This window comes from Corvus hawaiiensis, chromosome 3 (assembly GCF_020740725.1).
Source record: "Corvus hawaiiensis isolate bCorHaw1 chromosome 3, bCorHaw1.pri.cur, whole genome shotgun sequence".
In the NCBI taxonomy this organism is placed as follows: domain Eukaryota; kingdom Metazoa; phylum Chordata; class Aves; order Passeriformes; family Corvidae; genus Corvus; species Corvus hawaiiensis.
Window position 1 is genome coordinate 34,602,188 of NC_063215.1, and position 18,887 is coordinate 34,621,074.

General features: G+C 37.9%; 1 protein-coding gene across 3 annotated transcripts in view; it reads left to right on the plus strand.

Annotated features, from left to right (window-relative positions):
- Positions 1–18,887, plus strand: part of BCKDHB (branched chain keto acid dehydrogenase E1 subunit beta) — a 116,568-nt gene that overhangs the window by 60,222 nt on the left and 37,459 nt on the right. For 2 of the 3 annotated variants that reach the window (XM_048297815.1, XM_048297813.1), the window contains exon 9: positions 8,530–8,616. The exons of the other annotated variant lie outside the window; for it this stretch is intronic. In XM_048297815.1, the coding sequence (XP_048153772.1) occupies positions 8,530–8,616 (87 nt within the window). The remainder of the gene's footprint in view (positions 1–8,529; positions 8,617–18,887) is intronic. 3 annotated transcript variants of the gene reach the window in all.

Genomic DNA, 18,887 nt, shown 5'->3' on the forward strand with positions numbered 1-18,887 from the left:
AAGACTGCTCACAGGTGCATGTCTTCTGCTTCAGTGAGCACTTGGTTGCCTTTTTGTGATCAGATTTAAGAGAATGTTAAGTATTGCATGAAAGAACTATCAGTAAATACTTCGAAGCTGTTTTTAGTAAAACTAGTGTTCTTCACCCAAACTGAAAGTTTCGTGTGATTTCTGAATGTATTAAAGAGATGAGGAAAAGTAAGCATGGCCTTGCTAAGGCTTAATCTGTGATAAGTGTCTGGATCTGTGGACAAAGGATAAGCAATGAATGACACCTTGACTGCAAAAAAGCTTTTGTTACTCTCAGAATACTCCTGTATCCAATGAACAGCTCTGGTGCAGTGGACAGCTGGATAGGCAAAATGCTGTTTGTGTGCTTGCATGGTCATGGTTAGTGGGTAGAGTACAATATTCTACATTCAAGCCAGTGACAAGCAAGGACTGCAGGGGTCTGTACTAGGGCCTGTCTTCCCTCTCTTCCTTCACCCATGCTACTGTTAGCATCCTCTTCTGCTTCTGCCTTTGCATTCTCTTTGCATTCTGCCTTTGCATCCCAGATTTTCTCTGTGCTCCAGATTATATGCGTGTTGCTTCCCCTTCCTTTGAGCTCTCATTAGGATTTTCTTCCAGCTATATATTGCTAGTACTAAGGAGTTGGTAAAAGAAGAAGCCAGGTAGAAGCACAGTTGGACTGATCGTTTTGGAGAGAACAGATTTAAAGGGGCCATGTAAAATGAACTTAAGTTTATTTTTTGGAGCTTTGCTCCTTATTAGAAATCAATATTCAAAGGCATAGTATTAATTTTCAAAGAGCTGAGTGAACAGTATGGCAGCTGTCTACAAAATGTTACATTTTAGTGCATGGTTTGGTAATTTATTTGATGAAGCATTAATCATTTGGTTTGAGGTAAATGTCATACATTTCTAATACTTCTCTTAATTTTCCTACTCTCTGTTGTTGTCACTGTTTCCTGTTAGTGTTGTCTCCTCCTGTGTTTTGCTTCTCCTTGATAGAAACCAGACTCAAAGTGTCTTCATCTTTGTGCTCTTTGCAGTCTGGGAACCCTAAAGGATCTCCTCATCGTCATTCTTGACATGTAAATTAGTTATCACAGATTCTTTTGGTTTGGGGAAACTCATTCTGCACTTCCAAAGCTGGCAGTAGGTCTGAGCCTGGCCCAGCAGCCCTGGCTGTGCCATCTGCAGTCAATGAATTCCAGACTTGTAGGTCAGAGAGCACAAACCTCGGTTGCATCAGCTGAAAAAGCAGACAGGAGTGGATTAGAAGCCTCTGTTTCGGTTAAGTAGTAACAGGAAGATTAAGATTTGTGCTCTGCTGATGTGGATCAGTTCAAATTGTTTAGCTGTTTCTCTCAAGCTAGAAAGGTGATGGACTTGTTTTCCACTCCCTGCTGTTAATCAGCATGCTCATCTATTACAGAAGTGCCTATGTTTTTTTCATTTTATTGTTTGAGAAATTTTGGTTAAAGATTTTTGTCCAATGGCCTTCCCAAGTGATGTAATAAAAACGACTTCTTTTTCTTTCCAAGTAATTTTATCTTTGATCTTCCTAGATTGTTGCCAGTGTTAGGCTAGGATTCTTTGCTATACAATTGCAATACTGTGATAATGTTTGTTATACTTAACAGAATCTTAACAGAAGGAGGGGAAGGTTGACTGTCTCCTTACCAGTAGTTGAGAAATCTCATTCATGCTTTGGGCTGTTGAGCTGATGAAATAATGTTTTTTCATGTCATTTGTTTATCTCATAATTGTCTTGATTTTATTGAAAAATGTCTCAATGAATTTCAGTTCACTTTTGGAAGTGTAGTGTAGACACTGTGATAGAGTACATCTCTCATTTTCCTTCTCTGGAAATTTAGTTCTGTTGAAACCCACAGCAAATGATGTTGTTTTGTTTCTTCTTCCATTTTTTCTTCAATGTTAAGAATTATTTTTGTTGGTAGGAGCTTTAAAGAGGGCATACTTTTCCTATCTTTTCCTTCTTCTAGAAGAAGGCACTCTTGGGCAACTGATGGCTATAATTTGCAAACTAGAACATGATTGTTCGGAAGCTGCAGGGCTTTCTTGTGTCCAGGGTACTAGGACACAACCAGTTCCCCTTCCCTTCTATTCCTTCTCTTAGGACCTTAGGAGAAAAAAATGGTGCTTGAGGATCTATTCGGTTTTCCAGAGATCCCACAAATCCAGTGAGATTCATCTGCTGGGATATCTGGAAATTGGGGGTGGAATAACTGCATTTGCTAGGACTGTCAGTGTATCACATGCACAAACTGTAGTTAGGATGTGTCATTCTGTGGATCTGCATGTGCTGAGTGAATGTAATCCTCAGTGATTTATCTGGCAGATTATGTTACATATTTCTCTGTGGGAAGTGCTGAATAGAAATCTGGGATCTTATTTCTATCTCTATGCTCGTGGTGTTCAGTACCAAGAATGCTGCTATGCAATTTGTTATTGAAACATTAAAGGGAAAGTAGAACTAATGGGCTGGGGAAAGTAGCCTCCCTCAGGTTTTACATTTTCCAAGCACAAATTCATTAAAGCTGGTCTAAAAATGAAAAAGGGAAATGTTTTTCAAGACATTTATTGAAACTTTACCAAGTAATTTTTTTTTTTAAATCTCCCGTATTCTGATTTGTTTTTGGTAAAAGCACATACCAATTAATGTTCATTTTTATACAGTTTTATAATTGCTTCATACATGCTTAGTACAAAATGGGATACAATAAAAATATAATTTCAGTACTTTTACCAGCTTTTTAAAAATTATTGTGGAAAGCTAGTTTTTCGATGATGCAGGAAGTTTTTATAGTCTCTAAAGAACACAATCAAAAGTATGCAAAAATATAAAGGGGAAAATGAACATTAAAAAAATTCCTTTTCTGTAAGAGATGGAAAATCGATTTTTCTGAAAACAGGATTTTCTTTTTAAAGAAAGTCACCAGCTTACCATCGTGACAAAATAACAACTTTATAAGAAAAGTTTTACTTTGATAATTTCTTTACAGGCAGTGTCTGTGTTACTGAAGCAGCTGTTTACTGGAAGTAGTGGTGTTGCTATGTGTGGAGAGCAGTAGTGTTAAATGTAGTTTAGCGTCAAACTCATTTTGGTTTAAAACTGCTTTCTCCTAAGTAAGGGTGGAATATGTTACTGGTAGTGTCAGCATTTGGATTTCAAAGTGCTTGGAAGTGCCAGGCTTGCATTGTTTTCTTCTGTCATCGGTGCCTGTAGGAGAGGAGAAAACATCCCACATAATGAATTGAGAGTTGAACAGAAAAATGATTATAAAAACTCTTGGATAGAGAGTGTGGTCAGGGAGGTTGAAAACAATTCGCACAACTGCTTCACTGTGAAAACACTGGGCTGCAGTTCAGAAAACCTTCAGAGTGCACCTTGAAAGCATTTGTTTTGCAAAGGCATTGGGTTTTTTTACGTTTCCTTATCAGTGATCATGCCCTTAGCCTTTTGCTCTGATGCAGCGTCAGTTGTTGTCCTTGTGAATGACACCAAGCTAAAACAGTCATGACAATGAAATTGAAGTGAAAAAGTATAGTCAGTCCTGGTTTCTGATTTTGTTTTGGTGTTAATTTAATAGTGTGAAGCCCTAGAGTCTCTTCTCTGATGACTGGATATAGCAGAGGTGACATTGGTGTGCTGTAACCTGGGTCTCTGCTGCCTTCCAGAGGGAGAGAGCACTGCTGAAGCTTTTTGTGTGCAAATCCTGATATGCCTTTCATCTCTAAATCTGTCTCTGAAGTGGTGTTTGCTAACTGTACAGGACAAATCAGATTATCCCCTCCAGCTGGCTTTCCCTGTAGCCCTCTCAGTGTTGATATGTCAGGGATGGGCTGGGAAAAAGGAGTTCTGGGCAGGGTAGGACCTCTCTCTTTTGGACCCCAGGGTTGTATCATCTGAACTGGTCTGTGACAGCACAGAGTGACCATACAAAGAGAAGCCGTACTCTCTAAGTGCCTGAATGTTGCCTCTGACTTCCCTTTATGGTCTGTTACTAAAGATGGCAAAAAAAAAAAATTCAATTTTCATTTAATTTGAGATGTGGTATACATACAGAATCTCTTGGTGCCCTCTGAAGTATATCTGGACTTAGAGATCAGCAAGCAACAACTTCTAGTTGTAAAGAAGGAACATTTTTGTCAGTGCCAATCTCTTAAGCCATACCATGTTCTTTGAAGACATATTTTCAAAAATACTCTCCATGAGCTGCAGAATGTGCATGAATTTCGAAATTTTATTTTTTTACTTAGGTAAGCAAAAGTGTAAATCCTGGGGTTTTGGAAGACAGAATGGGGGTGTTGAGGAAATAGGGGAGAATCAAGCCTTTACAGAAATACAAGTGTCTGGTTGTGAGGGGACAAAACACATCATTCTTTGAAAAGCCAGCCTTTTCTCTAGCTACTCCAGTTTAAAAAAGCCACTCCATCTGTCCACCTTTTAAAAAGGTGGTAAGATGAGGGTAATTGATTCTATACTGGACAATTTGCTACACTTTGCTGATTTAGCCACTGTTTTCTCCAGTTTTTTGCAGTGTATTTCCTGTTAAGTTTGAAGGTTGAGGACTGTATTACTTGATGTTACTGAGCTGCATTTATTTGTTGTGTAAATGCTCTTCTGAATATTGGGCTTTGGTTATCCTGGAGGTTGAATGATCACCTTATTTGAATTAACAGGGACTAATGTTTTGCCACAGATTTAAAAAGTGAAATTAATGTCTTATAGACGAGCATTGATACCTGCAAGTAATCATTGACCATGTCTGCTGTGCCCTATAGATAGTAGAGCAGCTAGTTTTGAAATTTGCACTTTTAACTGATTAACTATTTTGCTTCCAGGAAATAAGGTTAAATTTTCATTTGAAGATACAGAACATTCTAGGACACAACCAATGTATGAAAATGTTGGGGGTTTTTGGCGGGTTTTTTTCTAAGCTATACAGACTGAAACATTTTTATATTGTAATATATATTTAAAAATTGTGTTTAGAAGAATCACATCTGTTGCTATTGTCTGCTGTTTTTACTGTATAGTGCTGTCATATGTAAGATAGAAAAAACAGTATCATAATTAAAATTAAGAGGGTATACAAAGACCCAATGTTTGCTGAAAAAAGTCTCTTGATCAGGAATTTACAAGTCTGATACCTTAAGGAGCAATTTTTCTACAGAAAATCTGTACCAAATCAATTAGGGAGAATGATCCATAAACATGGAAGACATTATCAAGAAAGAAGCAGCTATTCAAAAATAATTAGAAATACATGATCAACAGTTCAGCCTTGTTTGAGAACATTTAATAGGTGCTCACAAAATAAATTGCCACAGTTTGAAAAGTAAGACATTAGTACTGACCTGACTCTAACTGTATGGCATAGAAAGGCAGTGTTAGTTAATGGAAATCGTAAAGTCTCAAGGTCCTGCAAAGTTGGATTTTCAACCTGTTTTTTTAATATTTCTATCAAATATCTGGAAGACATTATAACCATTACTGGTAAAAAGAGGTAAGAAATAGCTAAGAAACAGATGAAATAGACTGTTACTGATAAAGAGAAGATAAGATCATTAACTGAGCTAAGCTAAGGAACATAAGATATTTTTCAGCATATCTAAATACAATTTTGTGTCTTGAAATAAAGGCACACTATATTTTCATCTTTATTCCAGGAAGCCATTATCCTTTAACCTTCTTTCCCACAAGCAAGGAGTTGCAGTTATCAGAAAAATCTGGACTTGTCCTGTTATGCTTTGGCCAACAGGCCTCATACATCCAAGAGCCACAGTACTGAGGCTGCATTATCTCTGTATTTGATGTTGCTCTGAAAAAATCTGGAATGCTGGTTCCAGATGGGTGTGCTTCAAGAAGGACATAGAAAACTGGAGATGATTCAGGCTAGGGTTGTAAGAATGATGAAGAAATTGGAAATGGGCTGTTTGCTGAAAGATTTAGAACTCAGTTTGCTTAATTTAGCAAAATTGTGGTTAAGAGACCATTTGATCACAGTCTTAATATATTCATTTGGGAGCTGAAATATGATAATAGATAGTGTCTCCTTCTAGCAAACAAGAAACAGCAGCTTTGAAGTTAAGTAAGCCAAATTATTTGGAAATAAGGTGCAAAATTGTAACTAGGAAGGGAGTTAAAACCTGGAACAATTTACCAATAGGTGTGATGCATTTACACACACTAGAAATACTTAAGATTGCATGTGTTCCTGAAAAACTCACTGTAGGCTAGGTTGGGTACTAAAAGCACCAAAGCTCTGCATGGTTTTGTACCAGGAGTGATATATATATAGTATGTTATACTAGAGCTGAGATATTTGTATGCAGTGCTTGGTGACAGCTGCTTGTTCGCTCTTAACAAGCTCCCACAGACATGGGGTCCTTGAAGCCCCTGGGAATCATATGTAAAAACAAGGATTACTCATACAGTAGAAGCAGGTTACTCATACAGTAGAAGCAGGTTACCAAAAAGAGATTATCTTCCCTTCCCTCTCCCTCCCCCTCCCCCCCTTTTCTGTATTATTTACATGGATTCAGTTTGTGAACAGATGAAATAAAGTTATTAATTATTTAGTACAAAAGACCATATTGGATTCAGGAAACCGGTAATGTGAAAATAATTGGAGGCTGAGACATAGTGAAGGAATGCATTAAAGGTCCTTTTCTTATTCTTCCCTAAACATTAAATTATCTCTTTGGGGAGATAATTTACTGGACTGGCAGATTCATGGTCCGACCCCATGTGAATTTGCCTATATGCTTTTTAACAGTGTTTGATTATACTCTGTTATATTCTGAGAAATGGGATCTGTAACTTCAATGCTAGCTTGTAATGTATCAAAATGTGAACCTCTCAGAACAAGTATATGCAAAAGAATCTTTTTTTAAAATAAAGAGGATTTTAAAAAACCCAAACAACCAAACTGAACTTTAACACTGATTAGTTGTATCAGTTTTACTATAGCAACTTGTACCCGATTATATCAGTTTTATCATATCAGCTTAAAACTGAAGCATACATTTTGTTCATTGAACTGTTGTTTTGATGTACTGGACAGATTTATAGTGCAGTTAATATCTCTGTTTCTTTAGATACAGGTTTCCAGTGCTGGAAAAAAAACCCCAGGAAATCAGCCTATGTAACTGAATTACTTTCCAGCTGCTGAAATTACTTTTTCTGTTTTGTTTTCAACTCACTTCATAGTACAATATATGGAACATGTTTGTAGCCTGCGACTTGCCAGTACATCTGTGGATGAGCTGTTTAGAACCACTGATTGAATCATTGCTAGAAAAGCAGAAGAGTTAGAAAAATACTTGAATCAGAGAGAAAGCTGCATAATTGGGGCATTGCCTTTATGTATCCTATTATGTAGATTACATGGAGTTATCTGAGTGGGGAACGTGCTGGTATAGACATTAAATTGAAGATCACAGTGTTCAGAAGGTCTGATCTGATAGCAAGCGCTGTCTTGGGCTCTTCCACTTGACTAATGGTAGATCAGCAGTACACTCTGTACTTATCTTAAATGTCAGACTGTAGCTGTTCTTGAAAGATTAACATAGACAATAATCTGATTATTTTTTTTCTCTGATGTGCATGTCTAGAAGTTTATGAGACTTTTTTTTAATGAGCCTTTTTATTATAATAGTTTTTAAATGTGTATTATGGAAGCTGACGCTTTGCTGCCATATTTCTGACTAATGCTTTTGATAGGTTCGATTTGGGCAATTTAGCATAGTTGCAGTAAACGTCTATGTATTTGTTGCGGTGAAGCTTTATATTTCCCATCAGATTAAAAATATTTTGCTTTCATTGTTATGTTTCACAATGAACACAGTTTTGTTTTTTTGATCAAAGATGCTTAGATCATCTATATATATTATGCTATTTATTTATCTGTGAAGTAGATCACATAAAACTGCACAAACATTGAAATCTAAAATTAGAAAATGGTGCTTCTAACTGCCGTGTAAAATTTAAATATGCAGCACTAGTCCACGTTTTCTTGCTGAAGTTTTTGTTTAGCAATTCTACTTTGTGAATAGCAATGATCCATGACTTTACATAGGATCTGTTTGTACAGAGATACGAGTGAAGTATTTCTTTATGTGTCTTTTAGTATTTTGAGGATTCAAATTTTTACTGGCTGCTTGTTAAAATCCTTATTCTATTTCAGAAATGTTACAGTTTGCATTGATAGAGTAAATTCATATAAAATGGGTTCAAATTTATTCTTGATACTTGCTTAAAATAGAGTGGAAAATGTGAATACTTTTATAGTAAGTATAAAAACATCCTATCAATGACTCATTTAGTATTTTAGGATAATTTATCGTTCACTGGAAATGCAAGAGGGGAAAAGCAGGTACATTCTAACATTGCTAACAAAGTAATATATTTCATATATTCCACAACTAGTACAAGTAAGAAATCACAAGAGCTGTAATTTGATGACATTTTGGGCATTTGTTTTTCCTTTTTAGTCGGTGGCAAAGACTGGGCGGTTGCTGATTAGCCATGAGGCTCCCTTGACAGGAGGATTTGCATCTGAAATCAGTTCCACAGTTCAGGTACATGGGTTATTTGTTTTTAAATGTTCTGCATGACTGAATATGGTTGCCTGTAGAAGAAATACTTAACACTACATTAAAAGTTGAGTTTTTATATTTTTTTAAAAGTTATTCTCTTTTGCAGTTTTGTGGATGTTTGCCTTAATTTATCTGAACAGCTGAGAAATCATGTTACCTACTAGGCACTATGCATAGTGTCTGCTAAGCTAGAAATTTAACTTTCACTGCAAAGCAGGGAGAATGGGCACTGTCAGATGCAGGGGAAAAAGCTTCATGTATAGTCTGGTTTTAATGTTCTGTTTTATTTTTCTCATATGCTTATCCCTTGAGCTTCTTAAAAATACATTCTAGGAATGTTGAAATCAGACACAGAAAAAGCACTCAGGTCCAGTATGGTATAACACAGTGTGACACACAGTGTTCAGAGACCTCATTAGAAAAGGAGTCTGCAGAAGTTGTTCACATATGTTTGTAGTGATGCTCATGCACGTGTTGAGCTTGTATGCACAGAACAGGTTGGAAAGGCTGAGATGTACATCAGTATCAGTTACGTCTTGAGCATTAGGTTTTGGAAGTCCTTTTGAGCTTTCTGTTGTGTTTTATACCTGTACCTGCATGGAAATTTTCCCCTTAACTTGATTTCTTTCCATTGTGCATCAGTGGTACTGGTTTGTAGAAACACCTAAATTAAGCGTGTCCATCACTATCTGATTACTCTTTCTTGGTTATTCTAGGATAGTTAAATTATAGGACCAGAGAGAAATGGGATTGTAAAATTCACAAAGTATGAGCCATGTAGGCTGTAATTAAAGCTTGGTAATTAGCCTTTTTATAGGAAGGAATAGAGTTACTAGTCCTGGAAGTGTAATTCTGAATAAAATATGCGAAGGAATCAGAATAGTATGTTTCTTTATCTTTGTGGTACAGTTTCTTTTAAAGAGTAGTTGTACTAATTTTAATGCAATTATATTAAGGTAAACTTATTTTTTTCTATCAAAATTTTTTCTCTGTTAAGAACCAAATATTTGATTTCATGGAGATCTCATAGCAGCCCTCCAGTATCTGAAGGGAGCTTACAAGGAAGCTGGAAAATGACTCTTCGTCAGGAACTGTAGTGATAAGAAACAGAGTCATGGATTCAAACTGAAAGAAGGGAAATTTAGGTTAAATGTATGGAAGAAATTCTTTACCGTGAAGGTGGTGAGGCACTCTAACAGGTTGCCCAGAGAAACTGTGGATGCCCCATCCCTGGTTCATGTTCAAGGCCATGTTGAATGGAGGAGCTCCGAGCAACCTGGTCTAGTTGAAGATGTCCCTGCCCATGGCAGAGGTTTGGAACTAGATGAAGGTCCCTTCCAACCCAAACCATTCTATGATTCCATGATTTTTCATCCTTCTAAATCATCAGCATTTGACCTCCTTTCTTTTGTAGATAGTCTCTGATTAAACTAGGAATAATAAAATCATAAGGTACTGCCAGCTGTGAGTGTAGGAAATTAATTTTCTGTATAAATTCTCACAGAAGTGTGAAACAGACTCAAGCAAAAGAGCCTGTCTTCTAGCGTCTAGTGTTATTATCGGCACTTAAGGAGAAAACTATTCTAAGGTGATCAGCAAAGTCAAAATCTAGTGTATAACAAAGGAAAACATATGTGTTGAATAAAAAAGTGGTCTGAAAAAAAAATCTTATCAGTAAATATCATAGGAAGAACATGGGATGCCCAATATATTGCTAAAATTACATGAGTTTTTAATCTCCTCAGACCTCCACTGAGAAAGCTGCTTACATGATTGATCCTTCTTGAGGTGGTGTTTTTCCTATCAGAGATATATCTGACAAATATCACTTGTTTAGGAAACAAAGTCGAAAACACTTTAGTAAAGGGCCATTTATCTCTGTCAATATTGAAAGAAAATATTTGTTTTATTATAGTTGCTCATAATTTTATATTCATATTTCTTAGGAAACTAGGCTTTATATCTTAAGAAATATTGGTCTATTACATATGCTCCATCAGAATGAATTAGAATATAACTCTTTGCCATTGCGTTTATCCATGACAAGTTTCTTTCATATAAATTGACCAACTTAACTCTGTGTTATAACCATATTTTCATCACTCTGTATATCCATTCTTGAAGATTCTATCATCCATACTAAAATTTTGATATGAGTACTTTAAAGATTATACTGCAAAAGAGATTAAAATAAAAAGCATTACAACATTTTAAAGAATAGTATTGCTTTAGGCATAATAAAGACCTTGTTTTTCTTATTCAGTTAAAAATCTTGATCTCTAAATGATCAAGTTAAGTCCATATGTCCAATATCACTGTGCTGTAAAAATGGAAACAAAAATTGAAATTCTCTTTTCCTGGATACAATGCATACTGAGAATGCCAAAAATTGGGGATTGCAGTTGGCTTTAGTTTCTTCTTACACATGGAAGTAATAAGACTTCAATAAAATGTGTCCAGTTGGATTAGATGATTAGTTTCCATATTGTTATTCCATCCTTGCTGTGAGGTCTCCTCATAGAAATAAGGTGACTAAAAGTACATAGGTTATTTTAAAAATTAGTGGTCACATACACTTCATGGTGATATACACTTCAAGGAAAAGAGTACAAATGGAAGTGATGGCTTTCACTCATGGACTATAGGAAGAAAATACATTGAATACTTTCCTTTTTGCATACGAGAGATTAAAAGCAGCATTTGGAGAGCATGTTAAATCAGATTGGTTGTGTGTCGAGTACAGAATATATTAAAGGGGCACATTATTGCACTAAGTGGTCATTTACTCTGCTCAGACATATAAAACTAAAAACAAGAAGAGGTGGTGTACTTAAAAGTCTACATTATATGACTTTGTCCTTTGCAAAAAAAATTATGTTTCATATGTGATCTCAACAGGTGTTCTGAAGTGAGCAACAGATGCTAGGACAAATTCAGTACAGGTACAGTTAAAAGTCCAAATAGGTTATATTTGGTAGAAAAGCTTGCAAAACTGTCATGTTCCGCAGAGAAAGTGTTAAACTTGCATAAAGCATATGGTTGGAGCACAGTTTGAGAAGCCTTGGGAGAAAGGCCCACTGAGATGTCACTTCCAAAATAATGAAGAATTGTGTGTGGAAATCATCAGTACATTAATCATTTGTAATACACAGAAACATAAATTCAATAACTGTGTCCCTATTTAAATATAAAAATAAAAAAAAAGGGAAAAAAAAGAGAAAACCAGGGTGTCGGGGTCCCTCCCCCCTTCCACGTAGTCCTGGGAGGGGGGCCCTGGGGGGAGGCATAGGATCTCCCTAGCCCCTGGTCAGCTTCGTTCTGCGTTGGTTGTTTTGTGTTCCCCTGCACGGGCAAGGACCCTCGGGTCCCGTGATTGAGCAGTTCCTCAGCAGAGCCCCGGCCATGCGGCTGGAGAAATAAACATCTCTCTGAAACAGCTATCAAGAATCGGTCCATAGATACTTCTTTTCCACGGGCCTCGTTGTTTGATACATCGTGTTACAGAATCCCCACTGTAACAAATGGTGGGGAATTGTGAGCAGAACGATCCCCGATCCCTAAGCGACTGATGTGTGAGTAACTTTGGATTCCTCTTCTTGTTTTTGGTTTGGTATTCCATATCTAAACTATGGAGGAACCCTGGAAAGACTCTTGGCTCTCAGAGCCGCATATGGACATTTATCTTAAACTTGAAAAGATTCTTGAACAACTATTTGTAAAGCTTAGCTTAATTCAAGCTCAAAAGGAACTGAAACACTTCCTGGCATGGTTGTTTAAGAACTTTTTCTATGTTTCTTGGGATTTAATTCTTACCAAAGACTTTTGGAACACGGTTTGGACACAGTTAATTTTTGAGTCAAAGTATATGCCGATGGAAGAATATTTTCGTGAATATTATTTAATTACTGAGACTGTTGAGCAATGTCAGCTGTGTCCTGGCAAAGAGAAGCCAGCCTCAGAGTCCGTGCGACCCAGGCCATGTGGACTGAGCTCTCTCTGAGCAGCAGCGAGGCAGTTCCCGTGCGCGGGCGGAGTGGCGCGAGCCGCAGTGTCGGCAGCAGAGTGAGGCGTGGCGGGAGCGGCGCGACCCGGTGGTGCCCGCCCAGCCCCGCACAGCGCGTGGTGGAGCGAGCCCCGTGAATGCCCGACCGAGAGGAGTGGCAGCGCAGCTGAGAGCAGAAGCGGCAGAGCGCAGAGAGCTGAGCGGTGTGGCCCGGTGCGGCCCCGAATGCAACCCCAGGAAGAGCACGCAGGCATGAGCAGCCCTGACAATTCCAACATGGGAACGACTGAAAGTGAAAGAGAAAGCAAAAACACAGCGAGACAGAAAACAGCAGCCACTCAGAAAAAGGGAAAGATCACCGTAGCTAAGGTTTTAGGAATAGTAAAATGGTATAATGTTAAACAAAATTATGGTTTTATAATGAGATGTGACCACCAGCAAGACATACCCGTTCACAGAACTGCTATTAAAAAGAATAACCCTGAAAAATGCATCCCAAGCTTGGGAGATGGAGAGGTGGTGGAATTCAAAATTGTACAAGGTAGAAAAGGGTTACAAGCAGCAGAGGTCACTGGGTCTGATGGTGTTCCTGTAAAAGGCAGTATATATGCAAAAAATCATAGTCATGTTAGACAATATCTCCATTATAAGCACCCCCTACAGTCTCCCTTTCGTAATCCCACCTTTCCCTTTTACCCTATGTCCTATTACCCCCAGTGTATTCCCAATCCTTTTTTTCACCCATGGTTTCCCTCACAAAACCATGCCTTTGCCAATTGTTTCCCCAAAAATCCCTTTCCAATGCCGAGTGGGGGATGAAAAGGGGGAGAGGGGGAGGGAAAGAAATTAAACCCTCTCTTGCCTCAGTTTCCCCACAAAGCATGCTCAGAGAGTTCTGTCTCCCTTCTGTCAACCTTAAGATATTCCAGAGAATCTGTTTGGACATTTAAAGACTCAGGAGGGTGGCTTGTTTTGTTTTGAAACTGTTCTTGTTATGTTTATCCAGTTGTTTTCAATGTTAAGTTTTAAATCTCTTTTTGTTAAAAATAAACGGGTGAAATGTCGGGGTCCCTCCCCCCTGCCATGTGGTCCTGGGAGAGGGGCCCTGAGGGGACAGACACGGGATTTCCCGAGCCCCTGGTCAGCCTCATTCCCCGTTGGTTGTTTTGTGTTCCCCTGCGCGGGCAAGGACCCTCGGGTCCCGTGATTGAGCAGTTCCTCAGCAGAGCCCGGCCATGCGGCTGGAGAAATAAACATCTCTCTGAAACAGCTATCAAGAATCGGTCCATAGATACTTCTTTTCCACGGGCCTCGTTGTTTGATACATCATGTTACAGAATCCCCACTGTAACACCAGGGAGGATGGAGACAGCCAGCACAAGGAGTAAGGGACTATTTAGATTACACTTTAGATTACTCCACAGGGTTGCTGTCTGCCAGCAATTGGGACTTGTTTTGAGATGTAGGAGGAAGCATTTTGGAATCATGCAAGTCTTGTGGGATGTTTAGAGGAGGAACCAAAACTGGAGAGATGTAGGGGCTAAGGTGGTTTGGGGAGACATAGATATGGGAAAACTGAGAGAGAAAGGGATAAAAAGGAAGCTTGTATTATGGCTTCAATAATACGGTGCTTCCTATTTTCTGATAGGGCTGAAATAAATGTAGGGATTTAGCATATACCCTCTGGCACTGATCTTGCAAATACAGGAAATGTACATCTCAGGAAGATCTTGGTGGTTTTCTACCCATTCTCTGCAAGTATTGGCTAAAATTTTTAGAAATAGAAAATGACCCTAATAATTTTTAATGTTTCATTTAAGGAATTAAAAATTTCATTTAGGAATTTTGATTTTTGTGTACATTGATGACATTGTAGCAGGATACACCATGAAAATATATGCTGTTATTAAAATAAAAGGCATACATATGAGTAAAGAAATTTGTTAGCTGGCCTGGTAAAGGTCATTGCTGTCTATAAAATAACAAGTCAGCACATTGTTTTTTGTGGAGGGTTGCACAGATGCGTCATTCTTGCAGGAACAGAGCAATTCTGATTTAATTGTGGGTTCCTGTCTTTGTAGCACAGTTTCTTTTCTTACTGCCTGGTAAGTACTTTGTCCTTGGGCATCTGTCTGCACAGGGGATGTTGCGTCACCTACCAAAGGAATGCAGAGATGAACACAGCTCAGTCCTAGGGAGCCCTTCTGGAGGACTTGGTGTGTTTCTCAGAATTACACAGAGGTATCAGTCTTCCAGAAGACTGGTATTAATCAGAGGATAGGACTCAGAAAATTCAGTGAAGTAACCTGTTTCTGAGAGTTGAGTTACATGATCTTTTTTCAAATCTTGCATTCTGTATCTACAAATTGGATACAACAGTATTTGACTCTTTGATCAGTGGTGCTTTAGATTTCTTCTTCCTGCAGCAAAATAAGGCCTAATCTCCAGTAAGTGGTGTAATTTCCTGCTAGAGTGTGGCATTAGGGGAAACTATTAGATGAGCTGGTTTTGTGAGAAACATTTCAGGAGAAGGAAAAATGGGTATATCATGGAATACCTTTCAAAGACGTAAGAGTTTCACATCAGTTTTATCCTAAAGCATGTTACCATAGGAAAAAACGTGCCCAGAAAAGTTAAACAACAAGAAAAAGAAATGTAATGTTTTCAGCAGTATGAACATGTAAAATAAAATGAACCGGTATTGACTGATATTGAACAGGAACTGTCTTAAGTAACTATTATTTTACAGAGTCCTAAAGAAAAAATTTCACCTTTCCAACAAAATGCTTTCAGAATGTTTGTCCTGAATACTTCTTCATACCATTGCATTATCTGTCTTTAGAATTTGGGATGTTGAGATATTCCAAACAGTTCCATTATTTTAGTTTTCCCGTGAGTAGAAGTTAAGGTGGGATTTCCCAAGGAAGCTGTAACAGTGCTCTGTGGCTCTCTGTGGTGCTTTGAGAAAGTGAATGCACTGCGGTATGTAAAAATATCCATGGGACCAGGTTTGAGTTTCCAATTATGCACCTGTGTCCATACTTCATGCAAAAAGAACTAATGAATAACTTCATCTGTGGGATTTACTTTGAAATTCTGGTGGATAGCATCAGATTTTGTGCTGGTGCCACTTAAAATCTTATTTTAATGAACAGGCTGTAAACTGGTATTAAAGTCTGACTTTATTGAAAGCAATGCTTCTGGTGTCATTGTTATTCATTTATAGTTAAATGTTTTCATTCTGACAAGATGTGTTGAAGCAAATTGCCTTTTGAACTGACCTCTGAGACAAAGTGGAATGTGTATGTGTTAAGAAGCTGGAGGAGCTTGAGGTACAAATTGTTAGAACTGCATAATTATGGAAATGAAGGAAATTTTAATTGTTCTCTATTCAGCTGGTGAAATAATAAATGAAGACTCAAATATATTTCACCAAGTTGATTAGAAAGATAATTGAGGCCAGCCTGGACAACTCTTCATAGGACATAGAGTTTTTTCACTGAGTACCGTTTCATGGAATGGCTAAAGAAAGAGGCTCTGGACTAAATGTAACATAGATATCCAAGGAAAAGGCACAGTAAAACATGCAGGTACAGCAGTGTGGTTGTTCAGCTGATGTAAGAAAATTATTAAATCTGAATTGATGTTTTTTAACTTTTCTTTGACACAATTACAATAGGCAGTAAAATTGGAAGAGATGAAATATTGACACAATGTGGTCCTTCATTTGTTACTATCACTCTTTTGGCACATCTAGCAGCAATCACAAACTACAATATAAAAGTCTGGTTTTATAGATCACACCATCAGTTTCTGTCAGTAGGAGTGTGATCTAGAAAATATTGTTATAGAATATAAAGAAAACCTAGAATAAATACAGGGAAATAAATTCAAGGTGGGCATAAATTGTTTAGCAATACAAAAAAGAACAGGGATTTGAAGGAAAAGAAAATCAAAGTATACAGAAATAAGCCATAATGATTAAAACCAATAAGGTTATTTCTTAAGTTAGGGATTGGGAGCAGTAAAGGAAATATCAACAAAGTTGCCATTTGGTGACTGGAGACCAAGGTACTTGAAAATGTTGCTTGTGTTTATTTAATGTGACTATAAGCAGTTCAGCAAACTCCCAATTTATGATGCAGGATGAACTAGAAGCAATTTTTGCTATGCAAGTCTGAAGCCTTGCATAATAGCACTGAATGTCAGCATATTTTGTTACGCAATGTAGAAAATAAAGGTGAATAGACAAAATGTTACAAACCCAGGGTTCCTCAAAGGAAAGGAAGTTTTGTTATTCATCTATAAAAAAAAATTATGCACTACAAAAAATGTTTGAAGAGTAAAATTCACCAGTGATTCTGAAAAGTTCAGTAAAATCTATATTAAAATAATCATCTTTCAGATTAGGAATTTGACTTAATAATTTAATGTGAATCCTCTATATTAATTATCAAGCTAAGAGTTATTGTTTATCTTATAGAGCTTTCCAGAGAGTTTGGATGCAGCAGTAAACGTTTAGGATTTTTTTTGTTTTCTTTTGTAAATAAGAAAGAACAAATTTTGTGCCAAGTGCTCTACTGTGTGCCCACTCCTAGACCATTGCCTCTCACTGCTACAGTGCCTGCACAGTCCTGGGCTTCTGAGCCCAACTGTAGGGATTTGGTGGTTGCGTTTGTCTGGCAGAGATGGCATTTTTCTAAACCTATATCACATTTAAAAGAGAACTAGAATCTAACAAGCAATGCCTGTTCACAAGGTGGTGCCTGGACTTTCTTCACACTGAATCTTTGAGGCCCAAATTGTTTTGGATGTTACACAAAAGTCTCTTATTACAGTTTGGCTCACTGCAAGGAAGTATCTTAATTTTCATTTGTCTTATGTTCTGATACCTATACCCATAGAGACGTCTTGGTTAATAACTAAGAAATGCAGTACAAGATGTGAGAAATGCAGCACAGGATGAAATGGACTTCTAAGGCATTTTGTTTGATGTTATCATGTCATAAAGTCCAATTTACCCATGAGACTTTATGCATACTTATTTAATTTTAGTGAACATAAGGAAGAACAAATTCCTCTACAATGAAAACAGCAAATGATTATAATAGGGGCATATGTTATCAGTTCAGCTGCAAGGGAGTGTTATGTTCTCTCTAGGCTGGAATAAATTCAGTACTGAGCAGAGAAAAATGATTTAATGAATTCAATATAGCCAAATATTGAACAGGACACGCAGTATTTTGTACTGTGCAAACCTCCCAAATATGTTTCTTAAAACAAACAAACAACCGCCAAATCCTAAAACAACATTCAACATTGGAAAATGAAGTGCTCAAAAATTATGGGGGATTTTCATAAAATCATCCCCAGAATACACTCTCTAGAGGTGTAAACACTGAGTGTTTACATGTCCAATTAGTCCAGTCTCTAGACATAACAAATATCAAAATGCCTTATTCATCTGCAGCTCAGCTTGAAGTCTCTTCAGCTTCTGTGAAACACTTCATGAAGAGGTCCACGCAAGAGTGGGCACGTGGGCTTAAGAGTAGTCCCAGCCAAGAGGTTGCTTGTGCACACTCGCTCCTCTTGGCTTTGGGCACAGTCTCATTCCCCATGTGAGAGAGGACACTAACCAATGCTTTGCCTTCAGGTGATGTTTCAGTCAGCCATTTGTGGCACATCCTTCTGATAGCAAATGATTAAACCGCATTTGAATCCCACTGGCACTGATTTGGACATGGATTTCTACACTGTGTCAGTGTGCCCTGTCTACTTGGCTTTGGGTCTGTTGTGTCTAAAAATTGCGGTTTGGAGTAAGCTTTTCCCATATGCTATGGGGCTAAAGCTGTTTCTTTTTATTTTGTTCTTCAAGAGGCAGAGGCAAAAATGAGACAAGAGCTTGGCAGTTTCCGTAGGCACTGAAAGGAGAGGAAAACAGTAAGCACCGCCTCATTAAAAGTCTTGGATAAGTGAGAGGACAACTCCAGCAGAAAGGTTTTGCAGGACTGTTCCCAGTGTATGTGGATAAATGCCTGCTCTTTTTGAGCGTGCTGCATGTACCAGCTTTGCTGCTGTGGGACCAGAGTTCACAGATGGAAAGGAAGGATTGCAGGACAGGTGTGTGCCCATGAGCACCTTGCCATGGATGGCGTAGGGAAAGCTCAAGACAGTGATCAGCTTGAGACTGCTTGCTTTTCCAGGCAGAAATTTATGGTAGGCAAGGCTCTGCAAGGTAGGCACTTTCAAC